The sequence below is a fragment of the Cebidichthys violaceus genome, unplaced genomic scaffold (genome assembly GCF_023349555.1).
Source record: "Cebidichthys violaceus isolate CVI_PGR_0920_01 unplaced genomic scaffold, fCebVio1.0.p SCAF_21, whole genome shotgun sequence".
Taxonomy (NCBI): domain Eukaryota; kingdom Metazoa; phylum Chordata; class Actinopteri; order Perciformes; family Stichaeidae; genus Cebidichthys; species Cebidichthys violaceus.
In genome coordinates, this window is record NW_027176384.1 from 2,850,801 (window position 1) to 2,876,420 (window position 25,620).

Consider the following 25,620-nt stretch of genomic DNA (forward strand, 5'->3'; position numbering starts at 1 on the left):
TAATTCTCTTAATAATGTTTATATAATATTGAGCTGAAACTACCCCAATTTAAAAGGCCAAGTTTTAGGAAATACGCTTTCAAAATGCAACCATGTTTTAAATCTTTGTGCAGGTTTGAAATGTGCTTGTTTCTCCCAAAGTAAATGCAATGTGCCACTCTTTACTCATTTGCTGTGACCATCAATCAACATTGGTTGGATAATTAGTGAAATGTCAGCACACTCCCAGCTGTGGGCACACCTACTACTCACCCGAGAGCTTTTTCCAAGCGACTGCCCAATGATCCGACCACCTCTCCGAGGGTGTAGTAGGCCTGGCCCAGGAAGTCCTGCAGAGTGAGAGAAAGAGAGAGGGAGGGTTTTAAAACACACAACAAATTAAATTTCTAAAACAAAAATCAACATAAAAAGGCCCCTGTCCCTGATCTCATCTCCATGTTCCGTATTGACAGATAATACTGCCGGGTAGATTGAGCCTTACTCCTACCAGCCCCACTCTGCTCCCATACCACTTTGCTGGTAGATTAAGTCGCCATCCCATAATGAAACTTCACAGCTGGCAGAGACGCAAAGGCAGTGAGATGGAGAGAAGAGTATATGCACACAAAATGTGTCCTGGAGACAGCTGCTGACTAAATGTGGATGCATGACGATGTGGGATTCATAAATGTTAGTCCATCAGCGCAAAACGATGGCAGCCTTCAAAATAAAAGCGCGAATAAAACACAACTTCTGTAACAGTACGGCAGGTCCCTCTCTCTAATTGTATAGAAGCTATTACAGAAAACCTGCCTTCTCGATCCCAGTTTCACCAGGGAGCACACCGTTGAGACCGTTCGTCCTATTGGACGCCGTCTCTAATATCTGACTGGAGCCGCTCCGAGCGGCACTAACATAATGGATTCTCTTTGCTCCATTGATTAGAAATTTCTGTTATTCTGGCTGTACAGCCATCCATCTAGCCTGCTCCGTGTCGACCTGTTTAGCTCATTTAACCCGTCAGTGTTGCATAGATACATAGTCACATGACTCTCATTTGCCATAAACGAATTTGTGTTGGGCACTAGTGCTGAAATAACAATGGAAAATTATTTTTTTTATGATATTTTCCACTGTCTATGACGTAGACGCTAGTGCAGTAAAGTCCCAAATCGCCTAGCAACCGTGGCTGATGCCAGCACGAGGTCCATCGGAGATTTGGCTGTGTGCAACCAATGGCTAAATATACAAACAGCGTGGGCTAAAAAAAGATTTAATAAGAAAGAAAGATAGTTGTGTGGGTGCAGCTCCATTCTGTAATGTTCTGGAAAAATCAACAGTTTGATAGGACTGGGATCCGTGGCGGAGGAGGATAAAACATTGGATACGGACACCGAGACGATGCTGGGAGCTCATGCTGAGATTTTCAAAATCAATACTGTCTACAATATTGGAAAAAAGAGAAATGTAGCACTATGTGTAAGTATTTACACATAGTGTAAATACTTACACAGCACTTAGCACAGCACTATCAATGATACATTGGGGCCATTCATTTAGGCACCAGGTCGAACTGTCCTTCCCCCTGTTCCCAGTCTTTGAGCTATGCTGAACTAGCTGACTACTAGCATTAGCTTCATATTTCACGTTAATAGACGAGTTGCACGTTTTCTAATAAGTAATCAATGCAGCCATACATATTAATAAGCTGTTAATAAATTGATTTTTGGTCCATATTCTCTTCAGGTTTTTTTTAGAAGGTACGCGGTCCATTTCAGGTCAATTAAATAGATTAAATACAAATGTTTCCTGCTGGAGGATAAACACATCTTCACAACCTGGCAACCCAAAAGTCAGCCTGTCTATCTGCAAACAGAGATATAAATGAGTGAGATCTCATGAACAGGACCGTGTGTGTGTTTTTTTTTTTTTCGTTTTCACCTGGTTCCCCAGGTGTTCCTGCAGCTCCCACGTTCAAAACACACCATCTAATGGATTGGCTCTCTAGCCCCCTCACCCCCCACCCCCTGCTGAGACCTGCATGGTACACTGCCTCCAAGCCAACATGCCTGGCCCTTCTCGTATGAGATTATTGATCGCAAGAAAGTGAGGCAAAGGTAGGAGGGGAGGGGAGGGGGAGGGGGAAAGGAGAGATCAAGATAAAGAAAAAGTGAGAGAACAAGGGTGCGGCAATGAAATAAAAAGGAAAAGGTGAAAGACTGCCATGGCGAGAGGGAGAGACAAGAAACAGAACAAGAGGGATGGATTGCATCCAGAGAGACAACAAAGCCACAGATGAGAGAAAGAGTCCTGAGGGGAAACTAAGAGGCACTAAATCTGCTTTGCGAGTGTTTCTCACTGTAGTATTCAATTTATTTCATACAGTTACTGACAAATAAATGCCAGCAGTGCATTTGATGGCTTTCATAGAGCTATTTTTAAACTAAAACTAAAGAAACAACAACAAAAATGACTATGATCTGACGTATTATTGTTGGAGATAGATACCAATCAGTGACCACGACACAGCCTTGCAAATCCATTATATTATCAACATCATAATGATTTAAAAAGCTAAATAACTATCTTTTCTTTCCCTTTCCTTTATACTGCATGTAAATGCCACATTTCTATGCTGAGGGTAAATTAACTACATCTATACGCCCCACGATTTCAACCTTTGTGCTGGTTAGGAGCTCAGACACTTGAGGGCCGGCTGCAGTTTTTTTCTGAGATAGATTACCTATCTGCGGCCAGATTCAAATCTTTGGAGGATCCTTGAGGGTGAGATATCAAAAAATGATGGTATGCTTTGCAAAAATATTGAGCTATAATGTAAAGCATATATGGTTTGTAGTTACATGAGTCTTAACATGAAACACCACTACTATGATTCTGCACTGCACAGCACACATTTGCTGTAATTTGGCATAAAAGCTAAAAAAAAAAAAAAATCCACTTCCTGTTATCCTCCATTCCTTTCTACAGGCGTATGGGACTTTTATGAAAATGATGAAAGTACAACCTTGTGTCCTGTGCCTTTAAAACGTCCTCAATTACAGCTATCATATTTACTCTCTTGTGGACATTAACTGAAAAATAAATATTTTATTCCCAATTTCAGGTTGGCAGAAATGTAACAGTAAAAACAGGAGATACAGGCTTTTAATGTTCCTAACCAGATGCTCCTTGATAAGGCATTATTTTTACATTTTCCAGTAAAAGAAAAAAAAACACAATTAAAACTGAAAGATATCATATGTTTCACTCAGCTGATATATTACTTAAAGGTGCAGTGTCTTCTACCGGTGAGGTTATAGGTTGCAACCAACTGAAACTTCTACGTGTGCCAAGCGTGTAGCACGAGTACTAGTGGCTGACGCAAAAATATGAAAACGCAAAGGGCACTAACTAGGATCAGTGTTTGGTTTGTCCGTTCTGGGCTACTGTAGAAATCGACATGTCGATATGAATGCCACATTCTAAGGTAATGAAAACACAACGATTCTTATTTTTTAGGTGAATATACACTGAAGAAAAATATTTTGAAATATTATATTCAATTTATGACAATAGATCCTCCTAAATAATTCACACTGTTCCTTTAAGTAAGTCTAAAGTAATGGTCGTTTATCCCCCTTGGACAGACGGACATTAGCATTGTAGCATTAGCATTCATGCCTGAGTGCTGTTCAATTCTGTAAACTATTAAAAAAATAACTTGCAAAACTTGGAAGGAAAGTCTTCTATGTCTTAGTCTTTAATATGACTGTAACATGCTCAAATATATCCTCAACTTTAAAGCCTCAAGTATATGTCATATGATACGCAGGCAGACCGGTGAGGTCGGACACTGAAGAGCAAACAGAGTGTTGAGGGCTGGAGCGGGACACCTCAGGGCAGAACGTCCCTGTCTGCCGCTCTGCTCAGAAGGGACACTGGGACACAAAAGTCAAGAGTGTGTAACACATTACAAGAGTTTTCCACAGACACAAAGTTGCTGAATAGAAAGAGGACGCAAAGCACTGGCTATTACGGACACTGAAGCTATAAATGTAAATGTCCAGATAACGGTCGGAGATTATGAGCAGTATCGACAGCTGTTGGTGCTGTTGTATGCCATTTTATTGGCTCCCGTCATTTTTATTGTTGCAACGATTTCCTTTTATCAGACAGTCACAGTCCAGGTCAGTATTGACCGTTGCTGCGGCGATCACCTGCCCAAACATGTCGTAGATATCACTGGAAAGCCGGTTTCATGAAAACAGATGTGCACACAAGATTACAGACGAGTACGGACCGTCAGGATACACAAACAGTTCAGTGAATGGATAGAAGTTAATCATCTAAACAGTCACTTCCCCTGTTGTTGTACGACAACAGTGCCGCCCCTTAAAGGAAAAGTTAGACATTTCGGAAAAATACGCTGATTTGATTTGTTGCCGGGAGTTAGATGAGAGGACCGAGTATGAAGTATGACGCTCCCGCCAACTCTACTTTACCGAGGGAACAGACCGCTGACTGTTTGAACTACAATCCCCATGGTGCAGTAGGCAGGACACAGCCATTACTGACTAAAGTTATCACATTGTTGTTCCTAATTACCACTATGCTAATCACTGCTATCAGTCTGAAAAGCAGGGTGGACGGGGGGGATCGGTGTTTATTACATTCGAGATGAACCACCGGGCCGCTCAGGGAATGTGCTCTTACAGTCGAGGATAAACACACTCATTGTAATGGCCAGATTGCTGTTATGTGGCTGAAATGAGGCTAATGGGCGGTAATAACAAGGACAGCAATCAGGCTCACACAAACACTCACTCACACCAAATTAAAATCAGCAAAAGTGGGGAATGACGAAAAATGTCACACTGCATGCACAGAAAAAAAGCTTTGAGCACTCACGTGTTTTGACAGGTTGGCGCTCTTCGAGTCAACATCATACCTGTGGAAAAAGGGAAAAGAGAGCGGAGAGTGAGTGCATTAGAAGAGATGGATGGTGACAGGAGCTCAGCTGCGAATGCGACAGGGATTACAGGCTGAGTAAATCAGTAATGGGGCCAAGCAGCTTGTCACCGCCGATCTCGCCGGAGGCTCTGGGTATTTCACTTTCTCAGCATCACAGGCTCCAAGGCGTCCTCCATTAAAGTGACGCTAAATGCACTAATTGGCAGTGATACATACATGTGAGCGAGGCACAGAGAGAAATATTGTGCGAGTGAGTAAAACAAGTGTCTGTCAATGTTTCCGTCTCTGCGTATTAGTGTGACTCTCAGTGGGCTATCGCGTTATTTGTTGATGCATGTTGAAATATTATCCCTGCATTTTATTCCCCCACTACACCTGGAGGTGTCTCGCAACATACAATGCATGCGATGATGCGTCCGGACATGGTGCCTCCAGTGCAGAAGCTATACGCTCCAAAGAATGGGAAGCAATCAGACAAGCCGTTCACTCAGCGAGTGAGGTCAGGGTAAGGAGCTAGGGAAGGCATTAGTTCAATGAGTGTCCTCACAAAGATAGAAGTACAGGGATGTGTGTGTGTGTGTGTGTGTGTGTGTATGTGCATGGGGTAATTACGATTCTAAATTAATCTAAATCCGAAGCATGACTGAGTATTCAAACACAATCACATTATGTCTTATCATCAGTGTCTGTGACTTTTTCAGCTTTCAGCGTGTCCAACTGGAGAAACCATACAGACGGTCCTCCACACTCTGAAATGATTCACTGTCAACACATGTGTCCCTACTGACTCGGACAAACACCCTACTTTCTATGTAAACTTGTCAATCAAGACACCCTGTTTCACAGTAATTGTATAAAGCTGAGGGGGCGGAAATCAATAATAATAATAAAAATAAATCCCATGTTACTGATTCATGGCTCTGCTCCATGTGAAGAAACAAGAGTCTAAAGCTGGAAGCCTCGTGAGGCTGTACACAAACACAGCTAAATTAGCTCAGATCAGCACGTTGACTCGCTCGCCATGATAGAATGTTGTTAGAAGAAAATGTATATGCAAATATATGCAGATCGCGTAGGTGCAAGGCTAACATAGATGATGTAGTTCCTGATATGACATATTCATCCTCACAGGTCATGTTTATAAATATAATATGTGTGATATTTAAAAGTATGGCGATTGTATTACTCTCTTTCAATGTACTTTATTGAACTGTTAATTGTCGATGTTTAATCACCATGTTTTTTTGGGGGGATGAACCACACCTGCCATCATAGAGCTTGTTCACCTATCGGTGTACAAATTATGGGCGTGGTTTCCACTTTTCAAACATTTTGATGTGACGAAAATATTATGATAGAAACGTAGTCATTCATAATTTTTTTTGGTGGCATGTGCATGTCAATATTTACCGTCTTATTTGAGCACGTTAGCTTGCTGATATGTTAGCACAAAACACATGATATTAGTATTATACAGCGTGAACGTTTGATCTGATGATGGTGCTATAGATGAAAAAGAGAGAAAGAAGTTTTTACAACTCATCCTCTAAAGAACATGAATTTCAAAATCACAAATTTTCATGGCAATGCATCTATTCGTTGTGGAGATGTTAACGTCATGGTGGCACATGAGGAAAAAGTAGTGGAATGACTGTATGCTACACTGTGCCTAAATCTGTATCCTGACTATAAATGGAGATGCAGACTTGCAGAGAGGTGTATTACACACAGTGCAGTCTCACAATTCATATTCAGAGGACACACTGTAGTATTTCGTAACATCTTCACACAGATCCCATCTTCGCCGGCCCTGAGGGAGGAAACGTTCTTTCATCTGCCTTCGTCTCAGACCGCGTTACCCTCTGCAGGCCTCTGCAGGCTGTTTGACATGTTAGCGAGCTAGGAGGAGCGCACATGTGCGGTACACCAGCGCACTCAAACGGGTGGACAAAAAGGCAGGGCGCCGTTTTGTTCCTCAGATGCTCACATCCATTCAGAAAACCACTCAAGTGACATGTATTCATACATTTATTCAGCAACCTAAACAAACGAGAAGGCATAGAAAGTCATGCAGCACCAATGCCCTGACATCTCCTGAGCAAGGAAGTGTGTGCGTCTTGTGTGTGTGTGTGTGTGTGTGTGTGTGTGTGTGTGTGTGTGTGTGTGTATGTGTGTGTGTCGTTACAGGACACGTACGAAAGCCTTTCTGTGTGCGATTTGTAAATAGGCACACACACACACACACACACGCAAGCACAGTGGATATGATAAAAATAAATAGATGGTATAACACATTAAAGTGTTCACAGCATCCAAACAGGGCTCTTCATAGCAGCACCTGGAAGTGATCCGAGCAGGTAAAACATTTCAAGAAATCAGCTCAAAACTTGTTTTTTATCATTGGAATCATAAAGTTAAATAGCATAACCGGTAGTAATGTGTGCTAATGTATACCGAGTCGTAACACGGCGCAGTACACAAGTGGTGCAGGCAGAGCGGACATGATGATGGGTTAAAAGCTCCTCTCTCCCTGAAGGAAATCTGTCCGCTCCTATATCACACTTGCTGCCAGCCCCCTGGACCCCCCCCCGGTTGCTATGGTTACCATCACGAAACCACACACAGTGTGTGGGAATACGCGCGCGAGACGCACGCGCCGGCTTCGCCTTTTGCCTTCATCAAAGTGTAGAGCAAGATATTGTATGCACACCACTATTTTATTTTCCCCAGAAACCGGCATGATGCATTCACAAAAGTGCATATATACCTGCAGAAAACATGCATGCTATTAGACCAGGACCAATACTAATACAGCAACAGTAAATTAGGGATACACACACACACACACACACACACACACACACACACACACACACACGATATCTACAGAAACACTAACTCTTCTTCACAGAGTCTAACTTTCAGATCCCAGTTGGGTTGCCGACGTGACTCCCTGGATCATAGATTATAACATAATTAGTCTTCATCTAATAAAATAAAGCCACTGTAATCCCCTCTGTAATTCAATGAGAAATGTGATCTGAGTGCAAATTGAGAAAGAGAATCCCTTCACCTAATAGAAGGCCTGATGACGCTAAAGACCAACTGTCTCCTACAGAGAGCATCTCATGCCTCTGTGCATGGGAACGCTATTGAAGTGTGAGAAGAGCTTATAACAGGTGCATTTAAAAAAGGTGCCATATAATATACCTTTATGTGCTACAGTGCTCACTAGTACTGGAGGCTGATGCAGAGCGTCAACATTACTATGGTAGTTAAGTTCACAAATACAAGCCCATACCGATGTGTGTTCTTTAGGCCTTAGCACGAACAGATGCAGAACAGGTTTATACTTTGAAAGTCAGCACAATTTGAACAGAGTGCTTTATTACTTTACTAATTCGGAGAATGTACTTAGCAGTAGGTGTGCCAATTCCACAATCTGCCAAATATCAGTAAGAGTGATATTGGACGGATTCCAAAACTGCTTTTGAATTTGCTATCAACCAATATAATGAGCACAGCAATGCATCTTAACAGATGAAGCTGTCTCAGTGATGTGGTATGATAAACGTCTGTGTAATAAGTCGCTCTGAGTAGTTGCCAAAGAAAACGAGGAAGATTTGTCAGTGTATAACTTTTGAAAAAGAAAACTTGGCTTGAATATGCAGTACATCTACAATCTGCATTAAAGCACTAAATAATCAGTGTGTTAAATTATCCTCCATTTTTCAGAACATTTTTGCATCAAATTAAGCCCTTGTTCCTGTAATTGTTTTATAATAAGCCTTTATTAGGTGGCATCAATTAATAGTAAGTGTCACATGCATTGTGCGATCTACTTAATCTTCTCTTGGTGAAATGAAGTTAATTAGAGTTGAGTAGATAACTGTGTTGCACGCCAACGACTATCCAGTAAAGAGATACAAATCTAAGATAAAGCAGCCATATTTGTAGCACTAGAATAAAATAATTATGAAATCAAATTTTGCAGGAGACATCTGGAGCCTCCCTGAGGTTTAATGGAAGCCTATTTTAGGAACTAATAATGTGAAAGAGATGTTTTCTAGAAGAGGCTTCAAACATTGAGTAAACCAAAGATCATCTCTTGAACCGTAAATGCCATTTGACCTTTACAATGTCTGGTGCCAGAACAAGAATTCATTTCAGCAGATATTAATACCACAATGACGTGCACATTCACTGACCACACACACACACACACACACACACACACACACACACAGGTGTCTGCGTTACTTACAAGTCAAATCGCAGGTTCTGTCGCTCCTCAAAGAAGTAGTCCAAAATGAATTTCCGCACAAAGTCTGGGTTTAGCGTGTTGTCAATCACCTCTGTTCTCCCAAACTACACAGAGAAAGGAAGGTAAAGACAGATAAGAATACATTTTGGATAAATTGTAAAGAAAACCACAGTTTCTTCAACATATCTCTGTATTTCTAAATGTTGGACCACAAAAGAATGTCAGTTTGATGACCCAAATCTACACAATCTATGAAGCTGTCCACGTTGATATGAAACCGTTATCTGTAGGTTTTAATATTTCTGCAGCTCGCTCGAACCTTAAAACTCATAACTCATAACTGATCACTCCTCAGGTGACACATCAGGGCAGCGGCTGGTTCCGGAAGATTATCGGCAGCTTCCGAGTAATGAATGCAGAGCAGATGCGGCATCAAGCCAATGGGGGTCAGGTAGGTCCCGGTTTGGCATTTGTTTATAATACATGCAGATGATGGGCTACTCAGAACTATGAATAACTGGGGATGATTGTAGGTGCAACACTTGCACCCTCATTTAAATTCATGAATATTCACTCATAAACAACTTGTCGGTGCTGGTTGTGTCTGCGAGCACAAAAGCGAGCTTTCCTATCATCAGTAGTTCATGTTAATTCATTAAATTGTCCAAAACTTCAATAATACTACTACTTTCTTTGCGTCACAACATACTGTCAGTGATAAATTATACATATTCCACAATGGCAAGCTTTTTTACTTAAGTAAATCTGCTGAACCAAACGTGTATGTATCATAAACGTGCATTTGCCACAGAGCTTATTGTTAGCAATAATCCAAAAATCAAAAGGAAAAATCCCAATGGCTTTTTGTCGACTGCTAACTTTTCCGGGGTTGGACTCCAAAAATACATCACTGCAGCATTCTAAGTCCTCTTAATAGTGCAAATATTAATGTGAAATATTTTAAAGATGTGTTCTCAGCTATGCTTTTTGCCCTCGGTCAAATATTCAATGTATGTTTCCCTGAGTCAATACAGTGTGTTGAATGCAGCCACCTCCCGCATATTGCCTATGACCTCGTATTTGCAAGCAAGACAGTTCTGCCCCTACCAATCTCCTCCAATGAGGAGCCGGGGAACGTAGGAATGACCTCTCAGGATGTTAGCACGGCAACATTAGCATTTACCTCAAAAGTGCCGCCGTGCACAAGCGCAGTCTGACGGAGCTGCTAGCGTAGCTTTAGCCTCTTGTTGTACCGTAGCTAGCCAAATGATGATTGAATATGTGATGCGACACACTGTGATACATACTCCTCCTCTGTAGTTCTCACCTCTCTCCACTCCTTGTTGCCCATGCCTTGTGTGTAGAGAACACAAACTGTGAAGAACAGACACACATGACATTAAACATCATTAACTGTATATGCTAAAAGTCCTCAAAACCTTCTCAATTATTCATATACTGGACCTAACAACTAAATGACTATTAGTGCAATAGGATTCTTCTTTATAACATATATATTTCTGACTGGCGGCTAGGATAACTAAGGGAAGGATAAAGGAACATTACTCACAAAAAACAAGTAAATAAATAAAAAAACAAACTCAAATGTCACGGTATTTATTGCATCCATTAGAGCATGCCTAACAAGCCATAAATGCATGAATTAGAAATAACGAAAGTACATCAAAAGCACCTAATAGTTGTATTCATGAAGCCCAAACATATTCCCCGTCTTCAGATGGTGAAAGACATCATTACAGGCCATTAAGCAATTTCCCCCAAACGAGACAATTCACTAAAAGGCAAATTACTGAGCTCACTCATCGTACACTTCATTTCAGGAGGCCCTTTGATGTTCTTTTCCGATAAGTGACAGAAGTATATATCAATGGGCATGCGCACACACACACACACACACACACACACACACACACACACGATTTTCCTTCTTATTTCTGGGGTCTGATAGAAACTATATTTTGGGGAACAGATAGATTTAAACCAATAATAGAAAAGAAAACTTCTTCATGGTTTTGCGGCTTATATTTTGAAGGGCTTTATACGTCTCTATCCCACTTGTACCAAACGTCTTGCTTTTCTTGTTGGATCACTGCTCTTTACATTTAACGGTCTTTTTGTTTTTCACCAGCGAGTGACAGATCCAAGGTATCTCTATATTTCCAGTGTCTCAGACGTCCTCTTCTTTTTCCTCATTCCTTCCACCTCCTTGCTCTTTACTCCTGTCAAGCTGGTTCACATAAGGAGACCGAAGTCGGCGTGCTCAGCATAACAAGTGCTACTCAGCGAAAGAGCCCGCCTCAATGTATGGTTAAAGCCTGAGCTGCCTCCTCCTCCTCCTCCACATCATCCTTGTCATCGGGTTCATCACTGTCATCGGGTTCATCACTGTCATCATTATTGTCACCTTAAGTCCTACTGTGAATGTGCTGACATACTAAGTTCTGCAAACGCAACGTGTGTGTGTGTGTGTGTGTGTGTGTGTGTGTGTGTGTGTGTGTGTGTGTTCGGTGGGTCATAGTAGCACCGAAAGTCATCCTGACATCATAATCTCAAATAAACACACACCTCAATATGAGAAATATCATCTTTATAATAATGATGATGATATTATCTTATTCTTAAGGAAGGAATCTTACCCTTAACACACCACAAAACTTAAAATCCAACATTTGGGGACAAATCCTTATTAGAGCAAAGAAAGCAATGTGCTGGATACGAAGTATAGGAAAGTATAAAGCTACTTGTTGTGTTATGTAGAAGCTAATTGATTAGTTCACTTACAGATAAAGTCTCGAGTTTGGGGGCGTCCACAAACAGATCCCAGACCCATACAATGAAGCTGACCTTTTACATTATTCCTACGAGTCTTTATATTTAGGAGACAATAACGTCAAGAACGACCCCTTCATCTTCCCGCCTCCCGTCTTCATCATTGATTGGCCCCGCTGTTCAGAGGGTGAGATTGCCGCGTCGTCTACCCGCTGACTGCTACTCGCGTTGAATAGCAGTCCACTTCCGTGTTTTGCCCCACCTTTTCAAGTGGACCCGGGGTACGAATCGTCGAACCGGGCCCTGGTACGGTACAAGGTGTTTGCCCCCTCTTTGGGGTCTGGCGTACTCTAATCCTGATATGAAAGCCTAGGTCTCAAGCCAACAGCTCTGGCGTACCGGAGAGTGCTATTGATCTTCTCATCTGACTCTTTAGAAAGCAAGCGAGTAAGCTTATTTCCCAAAAGGTCAAAGTAGTCCTTTAACTCACTGCCCTTCTACTAACGGCATTATTCTAATGATTTTAAACTGCTGGGAGAGGAGAGGAGGAGAACTACCAACGATTCTGTGAATCTATAGAGAGAAGCTTCTTCGTTTGGCCTCATGCATTAGTCAGACTCGCCTCCAGCCAATCTCACGCATTTAGTGAACAAAAACAACACCTAACACACACAAGGAGTGACTCACAACTTCATATAGCAAAACAAAAGACCTTCTATTGGTCCTTTATTCATTTCTCCACCCCTTAGTTGCTCCATTGACACTTGTTCTTTACTTTTTCAAACCTTTATTCCCTTCCTTTTTGCCCCTCTTTTCTGTCCTTACCTTCTCTTTTTGTGAACGATAAAGAGTCAAGATCTTTTGCTATCCCATCTAACAGTCATATTCTGATAGAAACACACAACGAGACAGGTGGTGGGTCTTACTTGGGTCTGATTTGGAGAAGGTGTCCCTGTCCAGCAGGTTTCTGTGGAGACACACAAAGGAGAAAGCAGTCAGAAACACAGATTCCTTGTGTGAGAAGGAAAAAGAAAACATGTTGTCCAAACATGGCACTGAATGCATTTTAACACACAGACTATTTATGTACTCTTTTGGCAACGAGTCGGCACGATGGCATCACGCTCTGTTTACAGTAATTCTGTGAAACTCTTGTCCGAGGTGTGAGAATATACAAAAAAAATATCTGAAACACTGGATGTACCACAGCATTAGCCACGAGGAGCATCTTGATTCCCGCAGTGAGCAGAAAGGAGTTGTTTTTCGATTAAACCCGACATGAGGAGACAAACATGTCCAGGCTCCACGTGCACCTCCATTTTTATGGCTCCTAATTTCATGCTTGACAAACACTACGTCTAAGATCACGCTCTCTGCAGTGATATGTTCTGCGCAGACTTCAAGGAAACCATGACGAATTTATGTTCCCCGAAAAGAGGAAGGAGGAGGGCTGTGGAAAACTAAATGGCCTGATGTGAAAGTGGTGCAATGGTAATTTTTTACGTAGTATATATTTCTACTCAGTATATTGTATTCATGCATAAGTCATTTTGCTCTGGACTTTGTTGAACTTCACCATGTCTCTGTTGTGCAGAAGAAGGATTCTCCCTTGCCTGTTCACATAGATAACTAACTGTGTTGTATGAGAATGTTCCATGCCAAGGCCTTTGGGCTGCTTGTTTTGGTTGCTGGCCGTTTGTTTTCACTTGTTGTTCCCATCAGTCTGAGACCAAAAGTCTGAGACCGAGATGTCTGTAAGGTTGGCCATCGGCCCCCACCTTTGCTCATTCTGTATAAAGAAAGCTTGTTCACTTTTTTCGAGGTTCTTCCTCACTGAGACAGTACGCATTCTGTTGTGATGATTGAACCTTCTCTGCGCAGAGAATAAATACTTAAAAGACAACCTGGTTTTTGGTATTATGTATTTCAGCATTAGAAGACTCACGCAAAGCGGGTATAGGATTTTTTTTCCACCACAGTGGCATAAAACCTCATCATTCATTTAGATTTGTGAATAATGAGATGAATGACGGTGGTGATGATGATGGCACCTAATGGTCCAGAGAGGAGAGATTGGGATCGCTAACTCGTCAACAAGGTTAAATCACTCGAGCGTGTTAAGGGCCTCGGCGACAATTAAGATCTACTCTACCCGATCTGGCCTTTCATCCATTTAAGGAGCACTGGCGTTTCCTGGATTGCGTAGGGGACATGGAAATGTGGGTAATGCTTCCAGTCATCCTTTGAATCCCAGGGATTGAGAAAAGCCGTCCAGACAAAGCCCCCCCCCCCCCCCCCCCCCCGAAACCTGGAAAGTGACAGCCTCTCTAACTGCAGTCATTTTCTGCTCCTCAGCTCACTCTCGGTTATCTCTAGATCTCTCTCTCTTTTCCTCATCAACATCACCTACTGTACGGCATTTCCCTCTCTGTCTCTCGCTCACCTCCTGGTAAAAAAACACCTCTGGTATCCGCCCGGCCCCTCATCAGTTCACTTGCTCGTTCTGTCACTCATATATCAAATGTACCATGTCAACGATTTGTCGTCAAGACAAAATTTTTTAAGGATTTTAAGCCGTTGTTTGTTGCCATTTTGGCTCCGGTTACATGTTCCGGGTCGCTAAGGTGTTTCCTCCCATAATGCAAAGATGCACAGCGGGTGCACTGCGGACTCAAAATGACCCGGAGGTGTTTGCCTACTGTGTTGTGTGTCCTCAGCAACAAAAAACACAGATGGACACAATAATCCAGTTTAGATGTGCTAAAGCCTTTCCATTCATACTCCTGTTTACGCGCTTTAACGCTTAGCCTGACTGATGGCTAAAGTCCCCCCCCCAAACAAATGCACTTTTGCTACTGTTTAGGGCTTCAGCTAACAATTATTGTCAATATCAATTAATCTGCCAAGTACATTCTCCATTAAATGTATCTTGGTCACTAGGGGTGACTTGTCTTCAGAAGTCTTGTTTTGTCCACAGTTCAAAATTAATTAATTTATATCACATACACCAGCAAAACAAGCAGAAAATGACTGAAAAAATGAAGTAATAACCATAATAGTTTTTTCAATCAACTAATTGTTTTTGCTCCTCTCCTGTTTGACAAACATTTACCTTTGAGGATATGAAGCATTTAATAAATCAAACTATACATTTGTGGAGCAATTTTAAAAGACTAATGTCTTGATATGGTGAAGATTAATATACTGGCTCTGTGGTTGGACTTTAAAAGGTATAATGTCTCACCTCTAACCCTTATCTAGTCGCATCTTGTCAGACCAGAAGGGGTGGAGGTAGACGTTCTGAAATTGACAAACCACTGGCGAATGGCACACTTCTGTATATGCCAGAAAACACAAACACACACACACCTGCAATAAAGTGGCACCATGTGGTACAGTTTGGGAAAACAAGTTAAAATACACTTTCTCCCTTTGAGAGGAAATGTGAGGCTCCACACTCTCTGACCGGCTGCTGCTCAAAGCACATCACACATGGTGGCACTCCGAATGGGCTCCTGGGCTCCCCCTGCACACGAGCGTGTGTGTGTTAGTTTTGTGTGTGTGTGTTTATCACATTTTCAGGATTTCCACTTCAGAGGATAATGTGAATGAGTCATGGCTCTCTCTCTCTCTCTCTCTCTCTCTCTCTCTCTCTCTCTCTCTCTTCTCTCCCTCCTTTCATCCAGAGGCAGGCAGCGGAAAGCTAAAAGCTGCCATCCGAGTCACAGAGAGGTCTGCAGGAAGAAGAAGAAGAAGAAAAAAAAATGTACCACGCAAAAATAGTGTTAGTATTTTTAGCCCAGAGTTTCCCAAAAACGCTATATTCTCACACCAGTAATGTGTGATTTTGATTATATGCCTTTTTTGGTCAAATAAAAAGACAGCACAATACACCTCTTAATAGAAAAAGATGAATATATAAATCAACCAATCGGCTATGACGACCAGCAGTAGAATCCTACTGTGAATGGCAAAGCGAAGTACTCGTTCGTGTCAGAAAATATTGATTTCTTCAATAGATTTCCCAGAGGCTTCCTGCTTTGGTATGTTTAGACGCAGCCACTTTCTCTCGCCGTCATCCCTCCCCCACAAAAACACCACCTTTGGCTTTTCTGCTGGCTCACTCGCCATTTCTGGCTTAATTGTTTTTTTCCCCCTCTTGTCTGTATCTCTCTTTCTAATCTCGTACCACATCTGAGTGAAACTCAGTGCAAATAGCATGATCAAACGTCTGAAGTCACTCAGTCAGGCTCAACACGGTTTAAAATCCCTTTTAAAGAAATCTAATCAATTACAGATGCTATATATATATATATATATATATATATATATATATATATATATATATATGCCTTTTCAAGCTTTCACCTGCGCAGCTTTTAAGGCAATTAGCGAGAATGAACAGAGACCACGGATGACGCATTAGGCATAAATACCTGCATACTGAGGCAGTTAGCAGTGGTCACATGAGTGTGTGACGTGAAATGATTAAGTTAAGCTATTATCTTTTTTTACATCTATTTCGCTGGTTTACCTTGTTGGTGATGAGCTCATCTTCATGTAATACATTTCTGGCAGATTAGTTCCCGTTCCACGGCAGAACCTATTCTGAATCTGAATCACTAACGTACAGTTCACGTGACAAAGCCATCAAACCAGAGCATCTTCAGGGTTAATGCATTGCATCACTCTGCAGTGAAAACCCTGTATCTCCAAATTTGGGGTATTCCTTTATGGGTTGAGAACGTTCCCCTACTTCTTAACATAAACAAAACAATAGATCATCTCTAAATGCCATGATGGCATTGTTTTGAAAACAATAAACTCATGAGAAGTTGCCATGGTCTGCAAAAGGAATCACTATTCATGTCACAGTTTTAACCAACTTTTCTCCTACATCTTAAAGTACAACAAGCAACGTAGTAAGCCGGCATCGCCATGTCATGACCAGGTGCTGATCTCAGATCTGATCAAAGCGTTACTTTTTTCTCCTCTCTGTGGTGCAGCCTATACCGGTACAGTTCCCTGGCATCCAGGCCGTGCCTCGGACGCATTTCCCCCGACAGCCGCCAATCACAGCGACAGGAAGTGAAATCTGACACCAGATGGGCGGTAAACACACACACACACACACACACAAAGATGCTCCGTTACGCTAATTTGCTCTCTCAATCTCCCTCTTAGAGAGTTAAAATAAAGAAAAAGAAAACGGGGACTAAAAGACAGAGAGATGGCGAGGTAGCATCTTTAACTGACGACTCTGTAATTATTGAGACGGAAGACACACCTTTGTGCGTTTGCTCGCTGGGGAAAGCCGTGCGATAACAGCGGAATGGGGACGTAACCATGGCAACTGCTGACAGCCAATTGGGGCCACTTGACTGACTTGAATGACAGTTGTGTGTGTGTGTGTGTGTGTGTGTTCCCCCAACCCTGACGAGCAGAGATTCCATCAGTGCTTTGGCATTTCTGGCGCTCACTTTTCTAACCCCCCCCCCCCTCCCCCTATTCTCCTCTCCTCTTCATCTCTCCTCTTCCCTTTCTCTCATCTACAGTCTACCCCTCCATCATTTCCCTCTCCTATTTTCGTATTAATGAATACATCTGTGACTTGTTGGACCAGAGATGCCGTGTCCCTGGCAGTGTGTTACCTGACGACACAACAGCAAAACTCCCCCGTGGACCCTCAGAACCCTCTCCGGTACGGCAAAAGTAAATTGGGTTTTTAGCCCACTGGAGATGTGCGGAGAGGAGAGGAGAGTAAAATTGTAAGAGAGTAAATAAAGATAGGGGAAGGAAATAAAAGAGAACGAGAGAAGTGAAATAGAGAACTTCACTGCCAACAGCACAGGTGAACATGGTGGTGTAGAGCATAGAGGCTCATGCTGACTATCTTATCGGTTATGAATTGAGCTAGATTTCGTGTTGTGGTACACACAGCGGCTGCTAATATCATTAATGTAAAGGAAAGCCCGCCAGGATGAGACACTCACGTCTTTTCTTTTTCAACTCTGTCACTTAAAGAACTATTCCCCTTCTGTGCAGAAATCACACTTCCTTTGTCATTATATTATGCACTATGATTGATTTGTGTTCCTGAAATAAGGTTATAGCACAATGATGTTTGTGTTGTAAAAGGAATACTTAAATAAATGACCATTTGTACATCACTTATCCAGCGCCGGCTACCTTGAGTTTAGGTGTGGATATAGTTTTGCCCCCATTTACATCAAACCATCTAGACTTTTCTCCATTTTTGGATTCTTCGCTTGCTGTGGAGGCATGCGAGAATTATTCCTTTAATGGGTTCTCACTCATTCTCAGACAATTGTAGTTAGTTAATTAGCTTAGAGTTAGTGGTGGAAAGTAACTAAGTCGACTCAATTTTCATTTAATGCAACATTATAGGAATTCTCCACTACAAATTTGCAATTTTACTCCACTACATTTATTTTACAGCCTTTTCAGATTATTATTATTAAATTTTGAGCTGAAGGATCCCAACCTCTTTTGTTTGTGACCCCTTGAGAGCGTCTGTCAGTTGTTAGCACATTTACTAAAGAGCCATTTGGCCTACCAACCTCTAAAATGGCTTGATTTAACTAATTGACCAGTCAAATTATCCAATATTAGTTTCATTCATGTTGCAGTATAGGTTAATGCAGCTTCATCATCATAAGTGAACCAGGTATCCTTTATTCTAATGGCTGGTTTTCATCCCAGATGTGATCTGATCCCTCTGGTCTGGTATTTCTGCCCCAGCTGTTTGATACCTGGATCTTGTCTCTTCATCTCATTTGTTCTGCTTCACCTCGTGCTCCCTCAGACATCCTCCGTCTCTGCTTGAGCTCCAGATATTCTCCACCGCTTTTACATCATTACTCCTCTTTATTACTGCAGTATTTCCAACGAGTCTACTCGTCTCCCGTTCTTTTCCTCTTCTCTGGGTTTTCTCAGCGAGAGCCCGGAGCATTAACTCCTGTCTTCTGTTTGACTTATTCTCACTCTCTCTCTCTCTTAGCAGTCTGTTTCCCTCTCAGTTTGACCGTGACCTGAATAGGCTCTGTGGAGCCGTCTCACTGAACTAGATACATCCACACACATGTAGATACACGCAGAGAACCACGCGGAGCTACCTGGTAGGTCCAGTGTTCCAGATCTAATAAGCCATGGGTGCATCTACTCAGTGGAGCAGATAAAGACAGCCAAGGCTATAGATAACGCTGGGTGGAAGATAATGAGACTATTTCTGCAGAGGTGACTGATCTGTAAATTAGAGTTCATGTGCGATGGCCAGCAGAGGAAAGATCACGATCGTCTCAAGCCCCTTTTTTTCGTGTGGTAAAGCTTTCCCATGCACACAAACATGCTGTGGTTGCTGTGAATGGGAGACCTGCACAAGGAAAATCAAAATCCATCCAAAATTCCATCCAATGGAAACTAATCTACAGGACATGGCAGTCAGAGGTCTGTGGAAATTTGAATATATAATATACGTATATATATATATATATATATATATATATACGTATATATATATATATATATATATATATATATATATATATATATATATACGTGTGTATATATATATATATATATGTATATATATATATATACGTATATTATATATACACAGAAATGCTCTATTATTTACTTTCGTCTTATTCCGTGAAGAACCCGGTCATGCTGGCTTGGCCCTTTGAAGTAGCCCGATTCATAAAACATGTATATTCCATTATAGATTTAGGTCCAGTCTCAGATGAGCAGCACAGGTGGAACACAGAGCGAACACCAGCTCATCACGTCTGTTCCCCGAGCTTCCTCTGTGAACTGTCGACGATCCCTTTGCTGTTCAGGTGACAATGATCGTTGTTTGTGACCTCTGAAAGTTTGAGAGAAAAACATGCGGAGTAGAGTGATTTCAAAAGAAGAAATATGACTAATTTCTCAGGAGACAAAAGAGGAGTCGACTCTGAGAGGTGCAGACCTGCCGATCCGCAAAACCACAGCGAGCTAAAAGCAGCTAAAAGCTGCAAAAAGCTTCAGACCCGAGTGTTGATGCTGAGGGGGCTCGACAGTACAAGAAACCCTTCCACGTCACCAGGAGTCCTCTCTTTAAATGTTAATACCGACAATACGGTTGAATGGAGCTTTGAGGGCTCGTTACGGCGGTCCAACACATCCTTGTATATTATGCAACGAACGTAACGGACAAATCATACACTAGAGTTAGAAAAGAGAAAGGTCTGTTAAAAAAAACATTATTCCTCTGATGATATCTTTTTAATGATGCCTTTTAATGTCACACTTTCAACATTCTGACTTCAATAGCAATGTTTTTTCAGTCGGGATGTTAAACACGCTGTTTTCATCAAAGACATTGGTGTGCATTTACATTTAAACAAAAGCTTCTATTCTCTTGGCCTTTCGTGCACTTCTCTGCATCACATGCACCACCGCAGGACTCTGTGTGTGTGTGTGTGTGTGTGTGTGTGTGTGTGTGTGTGTGTGTGTGTGTGTGTGTGTGTGTGTGTGTGTGTGTGTCGACGTGCTTAGCAACAAGCCTGGAATATTCTTAGAAACATGTGGAGCGAGAGGAGACAACTGGGCATGCTCAGATGTTCTCAACAGGTCGCTGAGCACGATTCTACAGGTACCTGCATCTCTCCTTCTTCTTTCTCTCATCTCTTTCTCCATCACTTCTTTCCCGCCGCTTCTTTTTTTTTTTTACTGATCTATCCAATTTGCTAGTGATGAGCCCCCCAATCTCACACACACACACACACACACACACACACACACACACACACACACTGAAGGGGAGCATCAGCAGCTTGTATTCTCTCTCTGCTTCTCTAAGAGCGCTGCCCTAATTCATTTTGACAAGGGCTGGGAGAGCCAAGAGAACATCTCAGCGCGCACACACACACACACACACACACACGCTGAAATATGCCACCCTACTATCCATTTTACACACAGACATGTGCAACAAAATACGCATAAGCCATGGACGACACACAGCCACACGTCTGTGCGAGTGGCATTCTACCTTAATTGCCTTTGTCAGCGCTTTCACTGCAGTTTAGTCCAGCTCGCCTGTAGTTCCCTCCGTCAACACGTCACTGGCCGTTCGTATGCTTGCAACTGCTCAACGGGGACAAATGTCAACCGTCTCAGCTGCTTTACAGACACAATGAGACGGACTGAGGGTGAGATAATCACCCAAAGAGGTTGTCCGTCTAATGTGTTTCTAGAATTTTTTTATAGTCATACAGTATATATGCTTGTACTGCAATGTCAGTGCAATAAGTGGGACACGCTCAGATGGTATTTGTCAGGCAGCCCAAATTGTGTGTTCAGTAGCCGTGTATGTGTGTGACAATCTATGTGCCTGTGTGAAGTGTGTGTGTGTGTGTGTGTGTGTGTGTGTGTGGTTTGTGATTGTGTCTGTCTGTATGAATAATAGTGCTACAGGATGACGGACAGCGTGACCGTGTAAGTGCGTGTTTGTGTTGATGAGGTCACCATAGGCGACAACGAGGCGAGTGGAAAAGGGAATTGGGGGGGGGGGGGGGGGCGCGACGGAGGTGTTTCTCTCCGACTCCACTCGTACAGTATCAACCTCCATATCTCCATTCTCCGCTGTTGCACGTGCGCTGTGGGGTCTTTGTACGATGTTTTCAACAGGAGGTTGGAGTGCATGCTTGTGCGTGTGAGGAATACACAGACATGCTTGGATGTGCAGGCCGAGGCTGGGGGGGACTTCTACATATGAGAGAGAGAGGAGGGGGGGTGAGACAGACGGGGAGGCAGCGTCCCTGGAGGAATTCGAACAGCCTCCGTGCGATGTGACCGGGATGGAGATGACTTCATTAGGCCAGCCGGTTGCACCCTCTCCCCCCCTCTGCATCCGTCTCTCTCTGGCTGTGAACGGGGGCTTGTGGGGGTGATTCACTGCGCGTCAAGTAACCTCACTTGTCAAAACAGTTTCAATCTGTGTCGTGCCGACGATACGAGAGCTCGCGAAAAAAAGCGGCAGAGGAAGAATCCCCGATCAGATGAATTCTATATCCAGATTATCACACCCGAAATGTCAAAAAAAAAATGGATTTAGGCAGGCAGAGATGTTTTGATTTGTTTTATTGTGGCTTCATCAGACTGGAAATAAAATGTCACGAGCATCAAGCGTGATGGTATTTTTCTGTGCGCGTGCCGCTTGTGCTGAAAATGTCACCGGCTTGACTGATGGGAGGCACAGCAGCACAAATGTGTGTGTGTGTGTGTGTGTGTGTGTGTTTAAACTATTTTAATTGCATGCGTGCACACACTGTGCGCTATATGCATGTGTCATGTATGTGTCAGCCCATACTAAGTCACCAAGCGCTCCCTCTGGCTTTCTGCTGAACACCGTGAGAGTTATTGATTAATTCATTTATGATTTAGGACTCGAGCGCGTTCTCTGACGGCCCGTGGAGCAGAGCTGTTATCCCGCCTGTTGGGCCCAGAGGTCCGCAGGTACAGTGGCTCAACTATACCCCAGGAATGTATTCTCAAAAACAACGCCCTAGACAGAACGTCTGCTCTCTACACAAAACTATCTCTTGTGCTGCGAATTCAAAAGGAAATCAACTCCAAAAACTTTCAGTGCGAGGGACTGGAAAGTCTCGTATTTGCAACCATCCATTTTTGACTAAGGTTGGCTTGCCTTTGAGAGAGCAGTTCTTTATGTGCGTGTCCTTGACTCCATGTTTTATCACCTGCATTTTAAAATAACACCACAGCTGTCTCCCCTTGAGAGTAAGGTCAGCGTGCACACCTATTACCCCTCCATTTATTGTTTCTGCATGTAGTAGTAGAGTGGTACACACCTGGTGTGTGTGTGTGTGTGTGTGTGTGTGTGTGTGTGTGTGTGTGTGTGTGTGTGTGGACCTTGACCTTTGCAGGTGACTCGCTCTCCCTCTCCGTCAGATCTTTATCAATCCATTTTCTCACTGCAGCCGTACAGCCTGATGCATGGAAGTGGAGGCAGTGCGCCACTGTGTGAGTTCTCCAAAAACGTGTGGTTACAGTGCAATCTAACACACACACACACATGTTGTGACAAAGTGCACATAGGGTCTGCTGACTTATGGAGAAAAGCCCCCGCAGTGGGAGAATAACACAAGGGAGGAGGTCGATAGTAATTCCCTCCGAGTGCATAAATCTTAACTGACCCGACTAGAAGAAAAACCTGATTACAGAACGCACACAAAAAAATCTCACGGATGCGCGCAAACGCAGTCCGACAGCAGCCAAAAAAAAACCACGCTCTGCCTCACCCAGAGGCCCGAGGTTTAAGCAAGATGATCGGGAAGACAACGGCGCCAATTTGTGGCAGCTCAGAAAGAGGTTTTCTTCAATATAGATTTGTCTCGCTGATTGCCGGCGCCGCTGCACTCTCATCCAAAAGTCGTTTGCGCTCCCTGCTGCTCAGAAGCACATGTAAACACACGAGGGAGAAAAAAAAAAAAAGTTATCGGCCGTTGTGTCACCGCTCATACTCGCACTCATCCTTTTGTGCTTTCGGGCTGGCATTGAAGCGGCGCACAGCGGGGCGACCCCCGTCTTCCCTTCAAAGTGATGGTTGTCAGCAGCGTCTTCAATGAGACAGCCATTATGCCAGTTCTTTGGGGCCACAAAGGTCAACGCAATCACTTCCCATAGACGGCGCGGGGGAGTGAGCGACCTGAAAATAGATAGCCGGTTGCACATGACTCGTGATGTTAAGGGGCGGGGTTGCAAAGGGGGGTAAGTGGTTCACCTCCTAACAACCCGGAGTAGAATATAAAGGTTTTCTGTCGTTGCTTTACAAGAGAAACGGCCCCGGCGACTTTTAAAACGGGAATCAATAAAAATCAATGGTGTGAAGTCCACAGGGGCCAAACTGGATACAATTTAGAGCAATGTGGCCCTCGGGCATCAGACAAAGAGTCACATCTTAGCTTTACGTTCACTTAAAAAAAAAATACTTTGATGCTAAATACTTTGCCGCTAGCAGTGGCCTCATGAGGGAAACACATAACTTAAAATCTGAACATCTATAATCCTTTTCTGAGGGATCGTTTTTCAAGATGACTAAGAATGCGTTCATAATTACAGCAATGGCCTTGAGTCCAAATAAATTCTGAAATGCCACCAAGCTTTCCCTTGAATCTTGGCTCAAAGTCTGCATCTGTTTTCGTGAGATCCAGCCTTACACAACCTACATTTATCCAACCTACATTTTCAGCCTTCCCTCCGTCCGCTTCCCACGGTTAGATTCAACCAAATCACTGTTTACACATCGCAGTGTTCATTTCGTTAACGAAAACTAGGACCAGACACATTCATCAACCACCTTCTTGTCCATGACGTCATTAATAAACACCAACTGAGACCAACGAAACAAGACTAAAATGTAGTTTTGAAAAGAATAAACGTTACCAAAATCGCTGAAATATTATAGTCTGTTTTCAATGCAGCAGTTTGGTGTCCTGTGCTGTGTGCGCCATATCTGGACTACACCAGCAGCACACAATGAACGGTCAGGGGGACTGTATCGACCGTTTTCATTGACTGAAACTCTACTAAAATAGGTACGCTTTTACTTGACTAAGATAAGGCTAAAATATCCAGGCTTTTAGGCAAAACTGCATCGCAGTCAACAGGAAAATACATATGTTTTTCTTCATTTGCGGAAAGACTTTGGGACTGGAAGATACTGTAAATCATTTATAGTATCTTCTCAGTGCTCAGGGTGGTGGGATATCACTTTTAATGTCAACATTACAACGATACATGGATTACAATGCCTGCTGATCATTTTGTCCATCATCTTATATATAACTTATACAGTTTAATGGAGCGTGAGATGGACAGGCGGTTTCGGCGCGGCGTCCGCAGTGCTACGCCCGTTGTGGTGAAGAGGGAGCAGAGCCATAAACGGCGACACTCTCGATTTACCAGCCCATTTACATTCCGACTCTCACCGATGGTCATGAGCTTCGGGGGTAGTGACCGTAAGAACAAGATCGCGAATGCAAGCAGCTGAAATGAGCTTCCGTGTGGGGCGGCCGGGCTCAGTCTTAAGGATAGGGAGAGGAGCTCAGACATCCGGTAAGAGGCTTCGGGTGGACCCGGGACACGGTGGAGAGATTACATTGGCCTCAAAAATCAATGGTGGACTACAACCTCCATTGAGCACTGGCTTAGGCAGAGCTGTTGGTGTTGCTAATGCCCACCATGTTGGTGTTTTACAGAAAGTACAACTGTACTCTCAGAGAGAAACAAATTCCTTTAGCAAACAAAAGCTATGTTGAAATGGGCTACAGCATGTTTACTTACGGAAGAAAATACTCACAACCACAGAAATTACAAACACACACAAACACACACACACACACACACACACACACACACACACACACACACACACACACACACACACACACCTTTCTCCTGTACAAAGACTTTGCTGGTTGTGTAAGCAGGGGAACTAGTCTTACCTCATTCTCTTCAAATATTTTCCAACAGTACAGTCACAATTTTCCCTTAATATTGGTTGTCTGGAGCCAGAGTACTGCTGCTGCACC

General features: G+C 42.9%; 1 protein-coding gene across 1 annotated transcript in view; it reads right to left on the bottom strand.

Annotated features, from left to right (window-relative positions):
- LOC137877173 (copine-8) overlaps positions 1-25,620 on the bottom strand; it is a 66,697-nt gene that overhangs the window by 34,570 nt on the left and 6,507 nt on the right. The window contains exons 2-6 of the mRNA XM_068716902.1: positions 12,931-12,971; positions 10,542-10,588; positions 9,215-9,318; positions 4,888-4,927; positions 253-329 (exon numbers count right to left, since the gene is read on the bottom strand). Of these exons, the coding sequence (XP_068573003.1) occupies positions 253-329; positions 4,888-4,927; positions 9,215-9,318; positions 10,542-10,588; positions 12,931-12,971 (309 nt within the window). The remainder of the gene's footprint in view (positions 1-252; positions 330-4,887; positions 4,928-9,214; positions 9,319-10,541; positions 10,589-12,930; positions 12,972-25,620) is intronic.